Source organism: Hypanus sabinus, chromosome 6 (genome assembly GCF_030144855.1).
Source record: "Hypanus sabinus isolate sHypSab1 chromosome 6, sHypSab1.hap1, whole genome shotgun sequence".
Taxonomy (NCBI): domain Eukaryota; kingdom Metazoa; phylum Chordata; class Chondrichthyes; order Myliobatiformes; family Dasyatidae; genus Hypanus; species Hypanus sabinus.
The window spans coordinates 114,449,481-114,474,884 of record NC_082711.1 but is presented as its reverse complement, the minus strand read 5'-3'; the positions used below and the strand labels follow the sequence as shown (position 1 = coordinate 114,474,884).

General features: G+C 42.1%; 1 protein-coding gene across 1 annotated transcript in view; it reads right to left on the bottom strand.

Moving 5' to 3' along the window:
• Window positions 1-20,405: 20,405 nt before the first annotated feature.
• The window catches only part of tmem9 (transmembrane protein 9), a 128,309-nt gene continuing 123,310 nt past the window's right edge, over window positions 20,406-25,404 (bottom strand). The window contains exon 5 of the mRNA XM_059972772.1: window positions 20,406-20,851. Coding sequence (XP_059828755.1) covers window positions 20,708-20,851 — 144 coding nt within the window. The 3' untranslated portion in view covers window positions 20,406-20,707. The remainder of the gene's footprint in view (window positions 20,852-25,404) is intronic.

The window sequence follows — 25,404 nt, the reverse complement described above, 5'->3', positions numbered from 1 at the left end:
TTCTCTTTTGTAAAAAGCTAAAAACAAACATCAATGGAGAATCATTCTATGATGAGCTCAAATGCATATTGAGGATAAAGTATTCTGACTAGGAACATGACTTCTTGTGCAACAGATGGAGTACCATATATAACAGGTTGCCATGCTGGTTTAGTGGCATTTATGAAAAAACAGTTCCAAGTCTGTTCATAATCCATTGTCAACATCTCACAGCCAAAAACCTCAGCCAGTGACATTTTTCAACCATGATTCTTGTAATATCTGCTATCAACAAAATTAAAGCTTATCTATTAAATAGCAGAATATTTTGCCAGTTATTCCAAGATACGATGAAGAGTTTGAATGCTTGCTTCTTCACACTGAAGCATATTGGCTTTCAAACGGCTGCTGCTTAAAACATTCTTTTTCTGTGTTTTTGACACTATAGTTAAATTTTTGCTCAAAATTGACAACAGATTGGGAAACAAGACTGAATTTCTACATGGAGCTGTGGCATGCCTAGCCGATCTGTATGAGAAAAAGAACATTCTAAATCTGAAACTGCAAGATGAGAATTTCAATTTAATCCAAGTAAAAAATGCAGTGTCTGCTTTTATCAGAAAATTGGAAATATATAAGCAAAACATTGGGGGAAGAATGTTCTCACAGTTTTCCTGCATGGAAAGTATGGCACTCTGTTTCACAGCCAGGATTTGCAAGAATACTGTTTACACCTGCAGTCACTGAAGAAGGATTTTCAGAATCAATTCAAGGATTTGAATGATCTGGAAATTCCGCACTGGGTAATTAACCCATTTCTTTGTAAGGTGGTAGACAGGAAGAGAGATTTCAAAAAGAAATTATCAAAATTCAGAATGATGAAGAAGCAAAAGTGCTTTTCAAAGCTGTCGGCTTTTGTGGTTTGTGGCTACAATGTCATACAAAATTTCCTGGCCTTTGGCTAAGTGCAAAAGTGCTCTTCACTGCATTTCCATCCTCCTACCTTATTGGAAGAGGGTTCAGTGCAGTGAACCACGTACTCACACAAACAGAAACTGCTTGGACATTGTTACATGTGAGGAATTAAAGCTTTTGCTGTCACAACTTGAACCAGATATTTCAACTCTTGCTAAAAACCATCAGGCTCAGGGATCACATTGATATCGAAGCTGCTGCACAGTGCACAGGTACCGTGTAAGCTGGCTTTAATGACAAATAAAAATTTAAAGCAGAATCCTTTTTCTCATGTTAACGTGTGGTAGACGTGTTTTTACACTATGGGGTGCCCGAAATATATTGTGCCTAAGAAGGGTGTTGCCAAGTATGAAGGTACTTTAGGAGGGCATTAGGCTAAAAAGGTTGGAAACACTGCTCTAAAGGAAGTGCATTGCCATTGATCAAAGGAGAAGGAGTAATGCTGATAAATAAATCCTTCTAATGGCTCACTGTTCTCTGGTGAAAGATTGTGAAAGAGCTCAAACACATGGCACATCCACATCTAGGAAATCTGTGATCCCACCTGCCCCAGCTACCCCTCTCCACCAAAGAGGAATCATAGCAGAGGAGGGGGATGCCCTTTGGTCACGTGTATCCCAGTACAGTACTGTGCAGAGATCTTAGCACATGTTCGGCATATAGCTAGGGAGCCTTTTGCACAGTACTGTAGTAATTTTATGTACTGCCGCCACTAAAAAAGCAAGTTTCAGGACATATGTGAGTGATGATAAATCTGAATCTGGTATGGGTCTCTGCTGTAGAGTGGGAGAGGGAAGGGGGCAGAGAGAGTGGAGGGAGTGGAAAGCACTAGAACAGTGGTTCCCAACCTTTTTTTGGCCATGCCCCACCTAATCACCTCTAAAATCCTGATGCCCCCTGTGGTGATATATAATTCTTATTATTCAAAAAGTGAACTCCTATTCACCTGGAGGAAGCCTAAAAGACCATTAACTTGGTTTAAAAAAGCTTCCAAAGAACATGGTATTCATGAAAGAGAAAAATAAAAGAACCAAAGGACTGTTAAAGTTCTGAGGAAGAAATTACTAAGAAATTGTAAAAAAAAGAACATTAAGTGATATTAAAATAACAATAATAATAAATAAATAAAACAATGCCGATTCGTTTCTACAGCATACAAAGACAGATACACCGTTTAAAAGAGATGACGCAATGTACACACCTTCACACCACCAAGAACCGAAAGCTACTGCAAAAAGCAGCATTGGCGCGACCTTGTACGAGTTTCTTACCCAAGATGAAGCTGAGTAGATTTACAACCTTCTGCAGCTTCTTCAGTCCTGTGCAATAGCCCCTCCATACCAGACAGTGATGTAGCCTGTCAGAATGCTCTCCACGGTACAACTATAGAAGTTTTTGAGTGTATTTGTTCACATACCAAATATCTTCAAACTCCTAATGAACTATAGCTGCTGTCTTGCCTTCTTTATAACTGCATCAATATGTTGGGACCAGGTTAGATCCTCAGAGATCTTGACACCCAGGAACTTGAAGCTGCTCACTTCTGATTCCTCTATGAGGATTAGTGTGTGTTCTTTCGTCTTACCCTTCCTAAAGTCCACAATCAGCTCTTTTGGCTTACTGACATTGAGTGCAAAGTCATTGCTATGACACCACTCAACGAGCTGGTATATCTCACTCCTGTACGCCCCCTCATCTCCATCTGAGGTTCTACCAACAATGGTTGTATCATCAGCAATTTATAGATGGTATTTGAGCTGTACCTAGCCACACAGTCATGGGTAGAGAGAGAGTAGAACAGTGGGCAAAGCACACACCCCTGAGGTGTACCAGTGCAGATAACCTGATCTACTGCTGCTCCCCATGGTTTTACTCTACCAAAGACACTTACCCTCCCCTACGCTCCATGCAACTTTACAAGCTTAAAGTTCTTCGACCTAACACAGTGGTTAGCATGACTATTACATCTCGGGAGTTCAATTCTGGCATCCTCTATAAGGAGTTTGTACATCCTCCCCATGGAATGCTCTGATTTTCCCCGACAGTCCAGAGCTGTACTGGGTAGTTGTAAAACTTCCTGTGATTGGGTTAGGTTAAATTGAGGTTGCCGGGGGGTTGCTAGGTGGTGTGGCTTGAAGGGCCAGAAAGGCCTAGTCCACACTGCATCTTCTAAATAACACAAAGTCAACTCTTACTCTGTCCATAGATGCAGCCTGGCTTGCTGAGTATTTCCAGTATCTACAGATTTAATTAAAAATTATTGGCTCAGTTAATCCTTCATGAGCCAGTTAAATTTCCAGCTCATTTAAACAATCAGAGTTCCTGTAACTGCAGAGAGTTTGGGTGGAGAAGAATGCCTGATCTATTATAGAATCATTGAGTCAAAGAGAACCACAGTGCAGAAACAGGTCCTTCAGCCCATCTAGTCTTTGCCAACATGGTCCTCTGCCTAGTACCACTTCCCTGCACATGCATCACATCCCTCCATATGTCGCTCATCCATGTACCTACTTGTTCTCTTTCAAAGTCAAGCTTTAGGATAAAGGTAACACACACACAATGCTGGAGGAACTCAGCAGGTTAGGCAGCATCTATGGAAGTGAATAAACAGTTGACAATTCAGGCTGAGATCCTTCTTCAGGACTGAGTCCTTCTATTTCTCCTATTGTCCACTTCCCTCTCCCATCAGATTCTTTCTTTGCCAGGCTTCGACCTTTCCCAACCACCTGACTTCACCTATCTCCTTCCAGCTGGCTTCCTTCCCCTCCTCCACTTCTTTATTCTGTCATCTTCCCCCATCTTTCTCAGTCCTGATGAAAGGTCTCGGCCCGAAACGTTGACTGTTGACTCTTTTCCACAGATGCTGCCTGACCCACTGAGCACCTCCAGCATTTTGTGTGTGTTACCCTGGATTTCCAGCATCTGCAGAATTTTTCATATGTAGGATAAAAGTAGCAACTATGCCAAATACCGGAAGAAGAGCAGGCCATTCAGCCTCTCATGTCTGTTCCGTAAATCTGTGCCTGTGCACAGAATGTTTGCAGGGCATGGTAGCTGTACTATACATACGTTTCTGTCCTTTGCATGCTGAATGACTTTTGGGGTGGAGCATGTCCTTGCTGTCATTTGATGAGACTCTGCCAGGTCTCCAGTCTCGTTCCATTAACCCGTATACAAAGTAAAGCAAGCCTCACCTATATCATTATATTGCCAATAAGCTAATCCTTGGTGTTTGATTACATTATGAAAAATATGTGCTGTATGTCTCCTTTCCAAGGTGCAGTGAGCCAAGCCATGTACAGTGTTAGACAGAAACTGTAGGTCCAGACAGAGCTTTAATAGTTGTACACAGATGTAGCCATTGATATCACCAATGCAGTGTTGAATATATTAGTTTTACTGTAGGGAAAAAACTCTACTGATAAGCAGGATCAAGCCCTCATAAATTTCCTTCCCGTGAATGCCCATTGTGCCCAGATGTTTGATGGGAATCGATATCATACATACAAGGTCTCAGAAGAAGACCTGCACCTCCAGCTTTGATTACTCCACGTGGTTTCTCAAATCACTGTTCTGATTCACATTCAAAGCCAAGCACAAACACATGCATGCTCTTGACTTCTCTCTCAAGAGTTGTCTTGGTCCTTACAGTTGCTTCATTGAAGGTAATGACATAACTCTTGCTTCTTTTCATTGCCAAGGATCACAAGCTCCAACAGCAAATTCTCCTTGGGATTGATTTTCCTCATCAAGTTTCTCCGCGTCCATCCCTCATTTCAGTCCAAAACATCACTGTGTTTCTACAATTCCTTTGGATTGTCCTCTCCTGCAGAAACCTTGGCTCCATGTTTCCTCAACTCTGCAAGTTTCAAGCCCTTATAGTTTGTTGAGTTATTTGTCTTTTCCTTTATATCCTTTCCTCCGGCCAGGGTCCTTCATCCCATAGCTTGTTCTTCCATATTCAGAATTCCTGACACATTTGGACCCCCACTCTGCACCTTGCCTCTTGTCCACTCTAGGTTTGTTCCAATGAGACTCAGATTGTCTACATGGACAGGGTGGCAGGGTAACATAGTAGCACAACATTTTACAGTGCACCAGCTACAAGAATGGGGTTCAATTCCCGTCGCTGTCTTGTACGTTTTCCTCATGACCGCATAGGTTTCCTCCAGGTGCTCTGGGTTCCTCCCACATTTCAAAGACGTATAGATTTGGGTTAGTGAGTTGAGGGCATGCTACGTTGATGCGGTAATGCATGCAATACTTGTGGGCTGCCCAGCACCATCCTCTCTGATTTGATTTGACACAAATGACCCATTTCACTGTTTGTTTCAATGTACACATGACAAATAAAGCTTATCTTTTACACTTCTCTATTCTACTTACTTACCCCAAGCTGAGGAACCCCACCCCCGGATCTGCAGCAAAATGTCCACCAAACACCAGCCCCAACATCGTCATCAGATCTGCCAACAAGACTGGTGCAATTTTTCTTGAAAAATGTCTGTCTTCCTCAGCCCTCTTTCTGAACCCTGACCCCATCACCAAGTATTAGGTTGTGGTTAACCAGGTTGACTTCATCTGCACTGGATATCTTCTTGGCATAGCCTCCAGCCTCACAATCCACCCCCACCTCAGCTCCTCAACCATGCAGTGTGACATCTTTCTCACTGTGACTGTTCCTATCGACCCATTGTTTCCATCAATTTATATATAAAAAAACAAAATTCTTTCTGTTTTGGCATTTCCTGTCTCCCCTATGTAGTCACTTTCCCCTTACATATGCAAAATTTCTGTTTCTCTCTGCCACTTGCCACTTTTCCTTCCAGGACCCTAAATGGCTCATCTCCACAATGGATGCCCAGTCTTCTACATTTCAATTGCACAGTGGATATCTCGAGGGATCGAGGAAAGTACACTTTCCCTTGAATAGTGGTCTAACCAGTCTTCCCCTCCAACAAACCTCCCACCTGATTGAACTATTTATACCACCTTCCTTTAACTCCATTTATTTCTGACATAAATAGATACTGCTATGGGGGTAACTTAAGTTTATCTCTTTGTAGGATACATGGGACCCATTTTTTCTCATCATTGGAGAAACCCTTCTTGACAATCGAGCAGGTTTTAGACTGAACTGCAGTTGCTGTGACCTGGTTCCAATTCTCAAGACCTCCATCAGCATTTCCAGTGCCAGACGATTGACATTGTTTTCATTCCAGCATGGCTATAGGGAAAGGTCTCACCTCAGTAAAGATTTTTGATGTTGATTCCACCTGTGCCTTGGAAATAGGAAAACTGCATCCATTTGTTTCAAGGTGGAACCCCACAGTCATAGCCCTGTCACTCTTTGACATCTGTGTAAGTGCATCTCCAACATACCTCAACAATAGACATTGTGTTAACACAGCCATCTACCACCACCTTGGTTAATGCTGTTGTACATTGAACAAAATTGTAGTTGTTTCACTTCTGGGAAATATGTCCTAAACCATTCACAGTCATAGCAACAATGCTCCATCTTGACAATAAAGATAAGATGCTGGATATCATCTTCTGTGGAACATGTAAACGCTACAGAGTACTTACAAAGAAACACTATTATTTCTGCAAGTCTTCCCGACTTTCATATCTCATCTAGCATTGGTGTGACATTGGACAAACTGGAGGTCAGCCAAATGGAAGACTGTTCTCTTACCTTCAAGCATCATTTACAGAAGATGAGGGAAAGGGGCTGATGTGAATAGGCCATTCAAGCATCTACTGCAATATTAGTGTGCTCAGACTTAGAGTTTGGTACTCTTATATGGACAGACAGTCCATCTGGCTAACTAATGGCTTTCAGGGAAGAAAATCTGACTGTGTCTCCAAGCCATCCAATATAATTTTCCCTCAACTACCTCCTCACTTCTGATGATAACATCTTGGCATTGTCAGCAACGTTAATGATTGGAGTGTTCAAAAGAATGCGAGGTGACGTTCTTTTGAATGGGATTGACATGCTGAGACATTGGGGGGACTGACCAAACGGACATTGCCTTTGGATAAGGAGTTGGCCACTTAGTATAAGACAAGGACTTTTTTACTAGTTGGAGGGTTTCAGATTTGGGTAGTTAATGATCTTAGAAGGTTGTGGACCTTCATCAATAGACTTCTGGTTATTAAGAGAATAAAGAAAAATGGCGATGAGACGGGCAGAGACAGCGATTGGTCATCATCTTTATAAATGGCAAAGTAAGCTCAAGAGGATGCACTTGCTATTTCTGCTTGTTTCCCTATTTTCTTACCTCATCTGGCATTGGTGTGACATTGGGCAACTGGACAGCAGCCAATTAAGAGCTGATATGTTTAGGACAGGAAATCAGGACAGCATAAACACATCACATTTCGCACCCACAAAGCTGCAATTGTTTTGCATACCAAGGTTTCAATATTAAAGATGTTAAGTCTGGTGTTACCAAACCTGCCTTGAAATCAGCCTTACAGGGCGGTAACCCACTGATTAATCTTCTTTTTCAATTATGTTAATTATATGATTTCAATGTGATAATAAACATTATAATTACCATTTAATGTTAATTATATTTTACCTGTGTGACAACAGATCATTGCTTATAATTATGTGAATACAAAGTCCATAAAAAGTACAGATCAAAGTTAAAGGAGAATCTAGTTCACAGCCAGGTTCTCCTTTCCGCAGTGCATACACAGAAATCTTGTGGTACGCTGTTTACATTCATCGTTTGTGCCCCTGCCTAGTGACTAGATTAGATTAGATTCAACTTTGTACAGAGACAAAGCCAAATGAAATGCAGTTAGTATCTAACCAGAAATGCAAAGAATAGTGCAATTTACAAAATAACTGTGAATAAAAAGTAAGTGCTACAGCACACAAATATAAAAGTACTGAGACAGTACAATATGGGTGCAATACTGCTTAGCGCTGTGATGTGAGATTCAGCAGGGTCACAGCCTCAGGGAAGAAGCTCTTCCTGTGCCTGCTGATGTGGGAGCGGAGGCTCCTGTAGCGCCTACCAGATGGGAGGAGAGCAGAAAGTCCATGGTTAGGGTGAGATGCATCCTTGATAATGCTTTTTACCCTGCCCAGGCAGCATTTATGGTAGATATTCTCAAGGGTGGATAATTGGGTGCCGATAATCTGCTGGGCAGTTTTCACCACCCGCTGGAGTGCATTGCAGTCTGATACGGGACAATTGCCATACCGCACTGAGATGCAGTTGGTGAGTATGCTCTCAATGGTACAGTGGTAAAAGTCCGTCAGTATCCTGGGACACAGGTGAGCTTCCTTGATGTTGTGCAGGAAATAAAGGCGCTGTTGCGTCTTTTTGATCAGGATGGAGGAGACCAGGGACCAGGTGGGATCCTCGGAAGTGTGGACACCGAGGGATTTGAAGCTCAGTACATGCTCCACTACAGCTCCATTGATGTAGATGGGGACGTGAGTGTGGCTCCGAGCATGCCTGAAGTCCACAATGATCTCCTTGGTCTTCTGGGTGATAAGGGCCAGGTTGTTGTCGGCACACCACGCGGCCAGGTGCTGGACCTCGTCCCTGTAGGCTGTCTCGTCATCCCCTCTGATCAGGCCAACCACCATGGTGTCGTCTGCAAACTTGATTATGGAGTTAGAACCATGTTCAGGAACGCAGTCATAGGTGAAAAGGGAGTACAGAAGAGGGCTCAGCACACAGCCTTGAGGCACACCGGTGCACTGAGATGAGCACCGAAGATTACGATGGTGAGGAACATGGTCATGATTCTCATTCTGCACAGTTCATTTTAAAGAACAGTTGTGCAGGCTGCAGTTATAATCACAGGGAGTTGGAAAGTCTTGGTTGGAAAACCTATTGAACATATAACTTTTTGACACTTGTTATTTGTATTTTTAAATTGATATTGGACATCACTTGCAATATAGATATTCATACAGTTAAGAAAACAAAGTAAAACAGACTTATTCTTTAGGAACTATTCTTTTAAACATTAAATAGACCGTAAGGGTTTCCATTCTAAAGTAAAAATTCAGCAATGAAGTGTGAGATATTAAGATTGTAAATAGAAATTACAATGGACATTTACAAAATGGAGAAGATAACAGCATCTGTTAATCATAAGCTGGAACAATTTGATTCATACTGGGAAAAATAGCTTAACTACATAATGCCTCATACGCCTGATTTTATTCTCACAAATCAATGAATCTGTTGTAAAAAAAAAGATTGTACATAGTTCTTTCCTTTTGCTTGTTTTTTCTTTCCACTCTTTTTTCTAAGTGTATACCCCAGATAAATACTTTGTGGAGATTTTGTGATATATATGTTTATATGATATATATGTACAATGTCTGAAATACATCTTACGGAAATGTTTGTTTGATGAACTTCAATAAAAAAATAAATTACAAAAAAAAAGAAGAGCAACTATTATGTTCTACAACGTTTTTGAAAGCAGATTTTGGGGATAATTTGATGTCAATTTTAGAAATGCCAGATATGCATTGACCCTGGAATAAATGTACTTTTGTCCACATTGGGAAGGCTGGATCTAGATATAAGTAGTTCAGCCTATAAGACATGGTATTTTCCCTAGTATGTGGGGTACCACTTACACCATTCATGGGTTAATAATTAAAATAAAGTGCTTCTCCATTTGTCATTTCAATAAACATATAGATTAAAAAATTTAGAGACTGTGTTAATCTCATTGACATAAACAACATCTCTTCAAGAATATATTCTTTTATCAGCTCTTGTATCAAGATGATTGAATACAAATCAAACGTTCCATTCTGAGACTGAATTACAATCCAAATGTAAGGCTTGACAGAAGAATATGATACTTATGTGCTCTATATTACTACTTCAACAAATTAACACTACAGAGGGTCCATAGACATTCTCATCAACAACTAGCTTTCCAACTTCGTGATCTTTCTCCCAACAAATTTCATAGGTAACAGTGCACAAACGATGCTGTAAGTTAATACTTTAACATATACAGCACTATCACATTGAAACATCACAAAGCAATTGCTTTGTAAATGTGGTGATTATACAGGCAATAATTAACTGTCACTGTATGAAGTAATCTAATTACTAATAAAAACTAACAAAGCCTAGTAAATCCTCATACTTTCTTTACAATTTGTGTCATTAAACCACCATTGAGTTTGAGTTAGCAAAGAAGTGCTGTTTAATCCTGCACCAGGTTTACTGAATACATTGTGTAGATAATGGATAATTTGATTTTCAAAAGAAAAAGAGCAAGAAGAATTAAAACTGAGCTTGCAAACACTGGTATTGAACAAACGATGTGAGTAGAGCCACAAATGAAAAGGCTCTCAATACCTGAACTAGTTCCTGCTTGGTGTTAAATTTCATTACCGACATTTGTGAATGATGATTCGGTAGGTAATGTCAGAGACACCAAGATGTCTGCGTGGTTAAGTATGCAATATTAGTAGTCTCCATTTGATCTTAAAATGTACAGTTCTCGATAATGGAAAAGCAGATGTTGGTTAAAGTTGTCGCGCTAACTCTTGCTCACCCCAATCTTCTATTTTAGCAAGGAAATTACGGCTACAGTTTATCACAAAAGGCAGCAAAGTCTGTATTCCAGAATCCAGAGAACAATGTGTGAACTACTTTTGTGTGTTTGTAGAAATAAACGGAAGACAGAAACCTCTAGCAGTCGTGGTACACAACCTGGACTGACTGCTTACTGATCTTTATAAACGAGGAACAATCAAGGCACTACAGCGGTGGAAGAAGCACATCTACTTTTTAAACTGGATTAATGCTCCTTCTACGTTTCAGCAGCCATTCGTCTGCAAAGGGCTCACCAGACTCTTTTGGAAAGGTTAGGGGTGGAATGCACTTCAACATCTTGCAGAGTTTATGTGAGACTGCACTGGAGAGTGATAGAAAAGAGTGATTTCTACCTCCTTTTACTTCCCTCACCTCAATATGGTGGAAATATCAGGCACTGTAAATAGATAGAAAAACTCTCTGATTGCATGATTTTGAATAGTGACAAGATATGATCAAAGAGCTGGAGGATTTGATGGAAATTACAATGCCAAATGGAGACTATACTGAAAGGTTTAACACATCAAAGTTCCTGTATTCCCCATGCCAACCACCTCAGGGAAATCACTGAAAAGCTCACCAGATTGCTGTCATTCTCACCTCTTCTCCACCTCTCATCTCTACAGTAGACAGCTTCACCTTTCACTGAATCACACTGCAGGTCATTCATTCCAACCAATCCAAGCCAGTGTTTATACTCCCCTCAAGCTCTGCCTCCAGTCTTTTCTCATCAACATGAACTTCATTTATATAAAATCAAACACAAATGTGTATCTGATGAATTTCAGCTAGGCCCTCACCAAGAGCTGATGGACCCACTGAAGCTCCTTGCAACACACCAGCATTTTTGCCTCAGAAAAGCTGATACAATATTTGACACGGGTCAGAAGTTTCTCTTCTGTCCATCTGGATGATCTGACTGTGGTCTGGTTCAATATAAATATAATCTGTCAGAATTGTTAGACTAGCTCGTTAAAGTATATTTGTTTAGCTATTTTCTGCACAAATCCAAATAAAAAGACTTTAATGGGAGTGTAATTGAAAGTCAGTAATATGTGGGCTAATGATTTTTTTTTTGCTTTATCTTGTCTATTGCATAGTATGTGATTTGCCAACTAGTGGGAGATACTTAACTTACCGTAGTCCTCGAAGTTTAACCAGTCTTGCTCTATTCCAAATAAACTATCGGTGCTGAGGATTTACTATGCAGAAATAAACTATGCGCTGCCATTTAATTGTGCAATAAATCTGTATTTCATAGTGCAGTGGCATCTGCCACAGTCATCCAGGTTCGTGCACACTCAAAGTTCTGCAGAGCAAAAGAACGATTGCTGTCGGTTTGACTATAAGCACGGAATAGGCCCTTCTGGCACTTTGAGCCATACCTCCCAGCAATCCCCTGATTTAACTCTAGCCTTTACAATGACCCATTAACTTATCAGTCTTTGGAATGTGGGAGGGATCCCATGCAGACATGAGGAGAACGTACAAACTCCTCACATGCAGCAGCAGGTATTGAACAGGTTGCCTATACTGTAAAGCTTGTGCTAATCACTACACTACCGTGCTGTCCCATTCTTTGGTTAAAATTAACTACATCCTAGGTTTCTCTGACTGCTTGCCAGGAGGCATATTAAAACACTTCAATATAAACCCAACAGTGCAAGGTTATCTAAAAGTACTCAACCTGTCATTCAAGCAATTATACAGATGAAATTCCAACTATCTTTGGTGAGTCATCACTTGTACAAAGGGACACAGTACAATATTATCATGAGGCTGTTGCATAAGTGTTTTAATGCTGGGAGTTTAATTGTTACCTATGAATAAGAATGTTACCCTCAACCCCATTGCCACAGCCAACTGCTTTACATAAACATGAAGGAAACTACTGGATAAAATTAATTTATAGCAAGAAAAGTCTTCAAAGACATCATCTATCGTCAAAGATCCCCACCATCTGGGCTATGCTTTTCACGCTGTTACCACCAGGGCACAAAATCCTGAAGTCTCACACCACCAGTTTCAAGCACAGCTACTTCCTTTCAACCATTCAGCCTGCATAATCCCAACCAGCACCTCACTTTAGCAACACCTTGCAGTACAATGGGCTTCATTTCTTTGTACTAATTGTGCACTTCCTGGTAAGAAGTGTATACTTATGTTTTTCTTGTATACTTATGTAATTCCTGTGATGAATTAGAATCAGAATCATAATCATGTTTATTATCACCGGCATGTGACATGAAATTTGTTAATTTAGCAGCAGCAGTTCAATGCAATACATAATCTAGCAGAGAGAGAAAAAATAATAAATAAAATAAAACATAATAATAAACAAACAGGTACATCAATTATGTATATTGCATAGATTATTAAAAATGTGCAAAAACATAAATACTGTACATTAAAAAAAGTGAGGTAGTGTCTAAAGTTTCAATGTCCATTCAGGAATTGGATGGCAGAGGGGAAGAAGCTGTTCCTGAATCACTGAGTGTGTGTCTTCAGGCTTCTGTATCTCCTACCTGATGGTAACAGTGAGAAAAAGGCATGCCCTGGGTGCTGGAGGTCTTTAATAATGGACGCTGCCTTTCTGAGACACCACTCCCGAAAGATGTCCTGGGTACTTTGTAGGCTAGTGCCCAAGATAGAGCTGACTAGATTTACAACCCTCTGCAGCTTCTTTTGGTCCTGTGCAGTAGCCCCTCCATACCAGACAGTGATGCAGCCTGTCAGAATGCTCTCCACGGTACAAATTTTTCATTGGACATCTACATAAGTGCACATAAGACAATAAACTTGACTTTAACTATCTCAGGATTCAACAATGGATATGTTCTCATGTAGAGATGCTCAGTAAAATGGTCAACTTCAAAGTCCTTGGCTAATAGTTCCTGATTACTGCTCTGCCAACACAGCTCTAGACAAAAATACAGGATAAACAGTTGACTTTTTTTTGTTTGGGAAATATATGTCCAGGTAAGTAGAAATTCCACTGGGTCAGTAGTAAGATCATAAGATTCAGGAGCAGAATTAGGCCACACAGCCCATCGAGTCTGCTCCACCATTTCAACATTTTCCTTTCAACCGCATTCTCCTGCTTTCTCCCCATAATCTTTCACGCCCTGGCTAATCAAGAACTTATCAACTTCCGCCCTAAACACACCCAATGATCTGGCTGCCACAGTTGCCTGAGGAAATAAATTCCACAGGTTCACCATCCTCTGATTAAAGACAGTCCTCCTCATCTCCATTCTAAATGTATGTCCCTCTATTCTGAGGCTGTGCCCTCTGGTTGCAGACTCCCCCACCATAGGAACATCTTCTCCACATCTACTCTATCTAGACCTTTCAATAAGATCCTCCCTTATTCTTCTAAACTCCAGTGAATAAAGGCCCATATCATCAATCGCTCCTCATACAAATATGCCTTTCATCCCAGGGATCAGTCTTACGAACCTCCTCGGAGCCCTCTCCAATGTCAACAAATCCTTTCTTAAATAGGACCCCAAAGTTCCTCACAATACTCCAACTGCTACCTCACCGATGCTAACATTGCATTTGCCTTCCTCATCACCAACTTAACCTGCAAATTAACCTTTAGTAAATTATGCACAAGGACTCCCAAGTCCCTTTGCTTCTCGGATTTTTGAATTTTCTTCATTTAGAAAATTTCCTTCTACCAAAATGCATGACCATGAATTTCCTGACACCATATTCCATCTGCCACTCTTTGCCCAGTCTCCTAATCTGTTTACGTACAACACAGCCTCCCTACTTTCTCAACACTCCTTGTCCCTCCACCAGTCATCACATCTTCTGCAAACATGGCCACAAAGCCATCAATTCTGACATCCAAATCATTGACATACAATGTAAAAAGAAGTGGTCCCCACACAGACCCCTGTGGAACACTCTTTTCTCCTGCCAATCAGCCGATGCGCTATCCATGCTAGTATCGTTCCTCTAATATCAGGGGCTCTTATCTTGTTTAGCAGCTTTATGTGTGGCATCTTGTCAAAGGTAAATCCAAGAGCACAACATCCACCGATTCTCCTTTGTCTATCCTGTTTGTTATTTCCTCAAAGAATTCCAACAGATTAGTTAGGTAAGATTTTACCTTAAGGAACCTATACTGATTTTGGCCTGTTTTATTGTGAGCCTCCAAGTACCCAGAAATCACATCCTTAGGAATCAATTCCAACATCTCCCCAACCACAGAAATCCGGCCTAACTGGCCTATAGTTTCCTTTCTTCTTCTTCCTCCTACTTCTTGAAAAGTGGCGTGATATTTGCAATTTTCCAGTCCTCTGGAACCATGTCAGAATCTACTGATTCTTGAAAGATCATTACTAATGCTTGCACTTTCTCTTCAGCCACCTCTTTCAGAACCCTGGGGTGTAGTCCATCTGGCCCAGGTATCTTATCTACCTTCAATCCTTTCAGTTTCCCAAGCACCTGCTCTCTAATAATAGCAACTACACAAACTTCTCCCCCTCTGACACTCTCAAACTGCTGGCATGCTACTAGTGTATTCCATAGTGAAGACCGATGTAAAATACTTATTCAATTCATCTGCCATTTCCTTGTTCTCCTATTACTACCTCTTCAGCATCATTTTCCAGCTGTCTGATATCTACTCTTGCCTCTCTTTTACTCTTCACAAGTCTGAAAAAACTTTTGGTATCGTCTCTGATATTATTGGCTAGTTTATCTACAGATTTCATCTTTTCTCCCTCGGGACTTTTTTAGTTGTCTTCTGTTGGTTTTCAATCGTTTCCTAACCCTCTTCCTTCTCACAATACTTTGCTCTATTATATGGCCTCTCTTTTGATTTTATGTTGGCTTTGACTTCCCTTGTCAGCCACAGTTGTGTCATCCTGCCATTAGAATATTGCCACTTCTTCTTGGGGGTGTACCTATCCTGTGCCTTCTGAATTGCTCCCAGAAACTCCATTCATTGCTATTCTACCATCATCCCTGCTAGTGTCCCCTTCCAATCAACTTTGGCAAGCTCCTCTCTCATCCCTCTATGATTCTTTTTACTCAATAGGTTTATTTAATATCAGAGACCTGTATACAATATATATCCTAAAATTCTTTCTTTTTGTAAACATCCACAAAAACAGAGGAGTGTCCCAAAGAATGAATGACAGTTAAACATTAGAACCCCAAAGCACCCCCAGCTCCTCCCTCCCACCCCCCACCAGCTAAAAAGCATTGATGCGCTCCACCGAGCACTTAAGTGTGCAGCAAAGTATCAATAAAGACACAGAATTGCAGTACCCCAAAGACTATTCTTTCATCCGATAATTCAACATACCATAGGCTCTCTCTCTCTCTCCCTGATACGCGAAAATGAGATGTCTCCGTTTCACAGCGAGAGAGGAAACATAACAAACTCATTGTTGCGTTGCTTCTGAGGTCTGTGCCCAGAGAGTTGGGTCTCCAGACACACAGCCCCCAGCAGCTAACTCGCTGCTCCCAATATTCTGTGTTCTCCCAAGATGCTTCAGTCAGGGGCACCAGCCTAGAATCAGCTTGTCTCCAGAACCATGCAAATCCGACACCCTGAAGGCACTAACTCCAGGTCAGGGTCTTCAAAAGAACCTTGAAAAGCTTTTACTCCACTAAACATTGATACATCTGACTTTAGCTTCTCCCTCTTAAACTGCGGGTGAATTCTTTCATATTATGATCACCGACCTCCAAGGGTTTCTTTACCTTAAACTCCCTAATCAAATCCGGCTCATTAAACAACACCCAATCCTGATTAGCTACTTCCCTAGTGGGCTCAACCAAAACCTGCTCTAAAAGCTATCTTGTGGGCATTCCACAAATTCTCTCTCCGGATCCAGTTCCAACCTGATTTTCCCCATCGACCTGCATATTGAAATCCCTCATGACTATCGTAACATTGTCCTTTTGACATGCCTTTACTATCTCCGATTGTAATTTGTACCCATATCCTGGCTACCGTTCGGAGGCCTGTATGTAACTCCCATCACGGTCTTTTTGCCCTGAGAGTTTCTTATCTCTACCCACGAATAGTCTACATCTTCCAATCCTATGTCACCTATATCTAAAGATTTGATTTCACTTTTTATGAACAGAGCCATGCTAACCTCTTTCCAAAACTGCCTGCCCTATGTATACTTCATGTATGGCATACTTTATACATTTTATCTGGAAATGCACAGAGGACTGTGTGTCCTGCAAGACGATCCGGGTATTGCCTAACCGGAAACCTTGGACGAATTATGAGGTCCAGTCCCTTTTGAAGGCTAGAGCTGCGACCTTTAGGACTGGGGATAACAGTCGCTACATGGAATCCAGGCGTGAACTCTGGAAAGCCATTAAGAGCGCCAAGAGACAATATCGAGCCAAGTTGGAAGCCCAGGCTAACTAGAGGGATGCCAGTAGACTATGGCAGGGTCTAAATGAGATCACTGGGCGCAAAGAAAAGGCTGGGACTATCGATAACAGTATCGCTTCTCTTCCTGACGAACTTAACGTATTCTACGCAAGATTCGAACAGAAGAGGAGCGTCCCGCCCCCTCTGGATAAACCAGACCTGGTGGCATTTAGATTCATCGTCACTGAGGAAGACGTTAGAACAGCCTTCCTGAAGATAAATCCAAGGAAGGTGACAGGCCCAGATGACGTCCCGGGATGGGTTCTCCGGGCCTGTGCAAGCGAGCCAGCTGGAGTGTTTGCTGACATCTTCAACCGCGACCTGCTTCAGTCTAAGATCCCCTCATGTTTTAAGAAGGCAATGATAAACCCAGTGCCGAAGAAAAGCAAGATGACATGCCTGAATGACTACCGGCCTGTTGCTCTGACATCAATTGCTATGAAGTGCTTCAAGTGATTGGTTATGGCACACATCAACCATAACCTACCGGTCAATCTCGACGCTTTGCAATTCACCTATCGGAGCAACAGGTCAACGGCAGATGCCATCTCTCTGGCACTACATTCCTCCTTAGAACACCTGGAGAATAAAGACACATATGTAAGGCTCCTTTTCATCAACTACAGCTCTGCCTTTAATACCATCATTCCAAATAAACTGATTCCTAAGCTCCGGAACCTGGGTCTCAGCACTCAGATCTGCAGCTGGATCTTCAACTTCCTCACAGACGGGACCCAGGCTGTAAAGATAGGGGACAATCTCTCCTCTACAATCACTCTGAGCACCGGTGCCCCACAGGGCTGTGTACTCAGCCCCCTGCTGTACTCCCTGTACACACATGATTGTGTAGCCAAGTTTCCATTGAACTCAATATATATGTTTGCTGATAACACCACAACAGTAGGCCATATCTTGGGTAATGATGAGTCTGAGTACAGAGAGGAAATTAAGAACCTGGTGGCATGGTGCGAAGACAATAACTTATCCCTCAACGTCAGCAAGACGAAGGAATTGGTTGTTGACTTCAGAAGGAGTAGCGGACCGCATGACCCCCATCTGCATCGGTGGTGCGCAGGTGGAACAGGTCAAAAACTTTAAGTTCCTCGGAGTGAATATCACAAATGACCTGACTTGGTCTAACCAAGCAGAGTCCACTGCCAAGAAGGCCCACCAGTGCCTTTACTTCCTGAGAAAGCTGAAGAAATTTGGTCTGTCCCCTAAAACCCTCACTAATTTTTATAGGTGCACCGTAGAAAGCATTCTTCTAGGGTGCATCACAACCTGGTATGGAAGTTGTCCTGTCCAAGACTGGAAGAAGCTGCAGAAGATCGTGAACCTAGCCCAGCACATCACACAAACCAATCTTCCATCCTTGGACTCACTATACACCGCACGCTGTCGGAGCAGTGCTGCCAGGATAATCAAGGACACGACCCACCCAACCAACACACTTTTTGTCCCTCTTCCCTCCGGGAGAAGGTTCAGGAGCTTGAAGATTTGTACAGCCAGATTTGGGAACAGCTTCTTTCCAACTGTGATAAGACTACTGAATGGATCCTGACCTGGATCTGGGCCGTACCTTCCAAATATCCGGACCTGACTTGCACTACCTTACTTTCCCTTTTCTATTTTCTAATTTTGATTTATAATTTAAATTTTTATTATATTTACTTCGATTTCTACTTCAGGGAGTGTGAAGCGCAGAATCAAATATCGCTGTGATGATCGTACACTCTAGTATCAATTGTTTGGTGTCAATAAAGTAAAGTATACTTTGATGTCTAGCTCCCAACTATAACCTTCTTTCAGCCACGACTCAGCGATGCCCACAATGATGACATTGTGGGAATGGAACCTATGTTACAAGATCATCTACATTAAACCCTATACTGTGTGCTTCCAAATATAATACCTTCAGTCCTTTATCTGCAACTCTTCTCAATTTTGTCCTCCTATTACACTGCAGCTCATTTCACTGACTGCAATTCTGCCCTATCATCTACCTGTCCTTTCTACACACTACACACTGCCTCTGCTTGTAAACCACCAGCCCTATCACTCCAGTACCCACCCCCCTGCAAAATTAGTTTTAACCCTCTCCAACATTTTTAGCAAACTGGCCTGCAAGGATATTGGTCCCCCTTGGGTTCGGGTGTAACCTGTCCCTTTTGTACAGGTCATACCACCCCCCCAGAAGAGATCCCAATGATCCAGAAATCTGAAACCCTCCCCACTGTACCAGTTTCTCAGCCATGCATTCATTTGCCAAATCATCGTATTCTTACCCTCACTGGCATGTGGCACAGACAGCAATCCAGAAATTGTGACCCTGGATGTCCTGCTTTTCAGATTTCCACCTAGTTCTCTATGTTCTCTCTTCAGGACCTCCTCACTTTTCCTACCTCTGTCACTGATGCCATTATACACCACGACTTTTGGCTGCTCACCCTCCCCCTTCAGAATGCCGTGGACCCAATCCGAGACATCCCTGACCCTGGCATACCATCCAGGCGTCTCTATCGGATCCACAGAATCTTGTGTCTACTACTTGAGCTATGGGATCCCGTAACACTACTGAAGTTCTCTTCTCTCAAATTTCCTTCTGAGCCACAGCGTCCAAGTAGTGTTTACGTACCTGACTGTGACATCTCATAGACTGCACCTCAACACATTCAGCACAAGACAGTGCTTTAAAGCTAACTCCCAAAGAAGCAAGCGCTCATTATTTTTGAAATGTGATGAATCAAAGATGAAACAAAAGGTTCAAGAGCTAAAAATTTCTACTTCACATTATTAGAAAGAAAATGAAAGGGTAACCAGAAAAACATGATACAACCCGTAGTTTTCAGTGTTGGGACACCACAACCTCGTTAGTTAACGATGGGATTATAAAACCTTGCATCACTGAGACACTTGCATCACCTGAGTAAACAGCAACATCTAGAATAAATGTAAACTAGATATCCTTTTTTAAATAGAGATTTAACTTAGTTCCCATTTCTGATATAACATCCTTAAATTTCCTTCATTTAAGACACTTTCAGTGGAAACCCCAGACATTTTACTGTGACCAAGATATGGAAGAGAAAGAAGTTACAGTGATTATTGAACTACTTAACTAGGAATTAAATGATATTTATTTAACATATTATTAGGTAAATGAGAGAGAGAAATAAATAGAGCGATCGGTACACTTACTGGTGTATCGTGGGCTTTCCTCTTCCTGGTGTTTGATTAGTTTGTGCTGTAAGAGGAGACACCTTGAGAGGCAAGATTAAGAAGCTCTTTTCTGGTTACAATATGTATGAGGTGATGGGTGTGGCTACCACTCTCCATTCATATTATCAGTGGAGAGGGATTGCGTATAATAATTCAAGCCTTATGAGAGAAAAAAACACACAAGGGAGAATTTGGACTGTTTTGTCACTGAAGCTTTATTATATACTTTGTTGCCAAAGCCTTCTTATTTGTGCAAAACTTTTAACCTTTTGAAAATTTAATTAGGGAGCCACATTTAAAAGGGTCATTAGGGGAATGATTTTACAGACACATCCTCAAAGGGAATACTATGCAAATTATTTAATGCTTGACTTTGATGTTTGATACATATAAGTGGACTAGTTAAAATAAAGCTGAGAGACAGCATTAAGTTTTCAGAATTAACACCAACTTTCATGCTTCAAAGTGGAAACATGACTAGGCCTGAATCACGGTGAGTTGAAAGAGGACCCACTTAACTAAGCATCTTATGCCGGTCAAAGACCGTCTTTCGCTGCTCCTGCACCTGACGCTTCCATCGCTGCTGCGCTCCCTCCACCCTCTCGAGGACAGTGTTGGCCCGGGCTTGTGCGTGAGATGGAGTGAATGGGCGTGTGTCCTGGAAGAAAGACACAAATATTAACTCATTCAGCCATATCAACACTTCCATTTTCAATTTGTCCAGAATACTATGGTCAATACTCCTCTGAACTTTTCTCTTCTGTCTCAGATAAGAATGACAAACTTTTGCACTCTTCCTGGTGAATACTAAGTTCCCTATTCTGAAGTTATTCTTCCCCAACACTACAACCATGACACAGCAGATCTCCCTTCAATTTTTTTATTCTTCTTACAATGATGAAGCTTTTACATTTTCAACTTGCTTCTGCAAATTAAATACATATTTTGAAGATGAAGGATATAATTGCAACAGTTAGAACAATTTTCATTCGGTTGGTTGGCATCCGTCCATCTCGAAGGACAATGGGTGATGAGCATCATCGTCACAAGCCTGGGCAGAAGGTATGGAGATCCTGAGATGCCCAGTCGTCAAGATCCCCCTCTCGGCCTCACCAGTGTAGTCCAACGGAAAGCTTATGAAGCAATACGTTTGACACCAGGACCGCTGCAGGAATTGCAGGAAGGAAGTTCAATAATGTCCAACTGCCTTAGGGGCTCAATTTCGGATTTGCTGCCTGGGTTTACTCCCATAGCCTTCATCCCTCCTGAGGCTATTTACCCATAGCTGGGGATCAGGTTCACGAGCACCAGGGCGTGTCTACACACCGGTGGGCCTGCGTGCTATTTGTGCAGGGGCCAGACCTCCTCCCTGTCCTCAGTAGTTCAGCCCGAGTCCGGTTTCCGTATGTTGCCAGCGAGGAGGCACTACATGAGGTTTGGTGTTGGAGAGACTGTGTAAGACCAGTGGAAGCTGAAAGTGAGAGCAACAAGCACTACCTGCTACAATACCACTCTAGATGCATCACAACAACCATTCCTCACACTCCCTAAGGCACTTTGCATTACAAAAACTCAGGCCACATAAGGAAATGACTTATGGGCAAACATTTATCAAAGCAACAGGGTTCAAGCAAATGAAAACTTAAAAAAAATGTGGAGAGCTTTGAGAGGGGAAGCAGATGTGATTTGTGGTGCCTTGGGTATGTATATACACTAGGGAGCCTAAGACTTTTGCACAGCACTGTATTTGTAAACATTGAGTGGGGAGCCAGTTTGTAAATCTGGCAGGACCAAAGGATGTTGGGAATGGCAAAGAGGGTGCACCATGGGAGGGAGTGGGACAAGTGGCAGAGAAGGAATGCTAGGGCAGGGTACTGTGGGTTCTGCCAAACCCAGCTCTGAGACACCAGGCAAGGTCATTTGATTCCAAATAATTGTTTTATTGATCACTACAGAATATCTCTCCCTGCCCCTTTTCTCAACCATTGTTCCCTTCTCTCTACCCACTTCCCATTCTCAATCCACATTAAAGACCCATATCAGAATAACGTTTATCATCACTCACACGTCATGAAATATGTTTTTTTTGCAGCAGCAGTACAGTGCAATAAATAAATTACTAAAGTACTGTGCAAATGTATTAGGCTCCCTAGTTGGTCCTAAGACTTTTTGCAAAATTTGTTCATTTATTATATGCTGTGGCATTTGACGTAGGCAACCATGGTCCTTCTATGATCACAACTGTTCCTGGCCAATTTTTCTACAGAAGTGGTTTGCCATTACCTTCTTCTTGACAGTATCTTTACAAGACAGTAACACCCGCCATTATTAATAGCCTTCCGAGATTGTCTGCGTGGTGTCAGTGGTCATGTAATCGGGACTTGTGATCTGCACCGGCTGCTCATATGACCCTCCACCAGCTGCTCCCGTGGCTTCATGTGACCATCAGGGGGCTAAGCAGGTGCCACACCTTGCCCAAGGGTGACCTGCAGGCTAGTGTTGGGAAAGAGTGCATGACGATTCTTTTGGTAGAGATGTATCTCCACCCCAGCACCCTTTATGCACAGTGCTGTATGAAAATGCAGGCAATAGATGGATATGGATCCTGTACGGGTAGAAGAGATTAGTTCAATCGACGTTGGGTTTGGTCTAGACATGGTGGTCTGAAAGGTCCATTCCTGTGCTGCATTGCTGTATCTTCTATGGTCTAGTTCAAGAGTTTTAGACCTAAAGGCACAGCCACCAATAGCAGAGTGATGGGAAATTGGCGCATGTCAAAGACCCAAAGTACAAATAATACCTAAGAAAATAAATATTTAGTTGTAAGGACAGATAAAGATAACACCTTCCATGAAAGCTCAAAACGTCATTGGGTGCAAGCATGGGGAGTGGAGAACACAGAGACAGTGAAAACCCCAGCCAAGTACGCAAGTCACTGAACATCCTGTGTAGTGTTTCCTGACACGTGTAGGTGGCTTAATAATGCTTATGATGAATCAGCTGTGCAAGCTTCTCCATTTTAGGGTCATTTTCACTTATTCTATTCACTGGCATTTAAGATTCTGATGAACTGCTCCAGCAATTTACTTTTAGTGCTTTTCCCATTCTATCTACTTGAGCCCTTGACATTATGAATTGGCCGTTACATCCTGTGCCTTTAGGACTATACCATTCCCCACTCTCATTCCTGGGAGATCTCTGCATTTGCCCTGGAGTTCTTGGGTAACTCATGAAAGTTACAGGAACTCTGCGAATTGGACATGCATTCCAGATTATATTAAAATATTCAACATTTGCTTTTGTGAAAATCAAACAATTGTAGGTGCTGGAAACCTAAACTTAAAACATAAATGTGCTGGAGACTATCAGCAAATAAGGATGCATCTGAGAAGGAGAAATGGAGATGCCTCAGGCTGAAGACCCTTCATTAAATCCGGGAAGGGAGAATACAGATAGGTATCACACAGCACAGAAGATTTCCGACAGTTTTATTTAGGTTTCGTGAGTCAGCAAATCTAAGTAGGAATGTGTTTGTGGTAGATTTCTCTCAGTAATACCTTGAAAATAAAATACACATTTTACTAAGTACACCCACACACCTGCACATTAATGCAAATATCCAATTAGCCAATCATGTGGCAGCAACTCAATGCAGAAAAGGAGAATGGTCAGGCTGCTTCCAACTGACAGGAAGGAGACAGTAACTCAAGTAACCACACATTACAACAGTGGTGTGCAGGAGGGCATCTCTGAACGCACAACACGTCAAACCTTGAAGTGGATGGGCTACAGCAGCAGAAGACCACAAACGTGCACTCAGTGGCCACTTTATTAGGAACTGGAGATACCCCACTGCAGGTATATTCCCCGTACCCAGAGGAACTGTTATGGTGCAGTTTTGAAATTAAACTGATGGCCAAACCTTGGTTATCATCACCTGCTTTGCCTTAAAACAATCCTCAGAGAATCACTCCCTCGTGTTTTTACTTGTGAAACTCTACTTGTCCATTGTTAAAACTGTAGCCCTCCCCTCCCTTCCCTTTGCCATCCCTCTGGATTTGCCTGCCAATGGCTTTTTATAGCACATTTAACAGAATGCCTCTTCCTCTTGACTTCATCTCATGTAGGGATCCCAGTTAACGACAGTGGTTAAATCACCGCAATAAAGCAAATCAGAAAAAATAATTTTAAAATATAGCTTTGCTTTTACTTCAAATACTATTGTCTGTGGCTTCTTCTGAAAATAGCATCAGGTGGAGGTTGGGTCCTGTATAAACTCGATTGACAAGGAACGGAGATGTTATATTGACTTGGATGAACAAACATTGCTACTTGCAAAGTTACTCAGCATCAAAGACAGGCAGGACATCATTTTGTTTCATTTAAAAACATGACCTGAATGGCACCTTGTGGGATTGCGTTCTCATGTTTACCTTACAATGCCTCCTCTGAAACCACAGCCAGGCTCGTTGACACATGCCCTTAGAGATCACGTTTCCCCTGTGCACGACGTCTGCAGCCACCTCCACAGCACAATAATTGCTCGTCTGTTCGCTGAAGCATACTGCAGAATGGCCTTTACATTAAACGTCTGAAAGATCTTCTTCCAACCTGCACAATCTTGCCTCCTCACAAAGGAGATCCAGGAGATTCCGGGATACTCTCCATTACTCTGTGGAGACTAATGAGACTTACCATGGACCCCAGCAAAACCTTTGGGAATTTGAGGGTTGTGGGATTGAAACCCTTCCCATCTACTTGTAGGATAAGTGAACCAATGCCAGCGTCCTTGTACAGCACCTAGAATATTGAGCCTCCAATGGATAGGTTATGCTGTTTGGGCTCCCAACACAAGATTCCTAAGACAGGCAATCTGGTCCAAGTGATTAACTGAAGGGTAGCGTCAAGAATATTCCCGGAAAAATAATATAGCATTCCCACTGACTCTTGACAGCCTGTGGCCTGTGGCTGATCGTAGAGGAGAAAGTATCCAGGAGACATTGACCATCTTGCATCTCCTCATCAGCAAAAGCAGCAGGAGAGCGCCATCTCTCAAACTACCCACCGACCTGCCCCAAGTCTTTCCCGTTCCCATGCCGGCAGAACCTGCAGCTCTCACCCACCCAGAATACATCACAGAACCCATGCAAGACAGAGAAACAATCACAATCCAACTTTCCACCCATAAATTTGCAAAACTCTTTATACAAG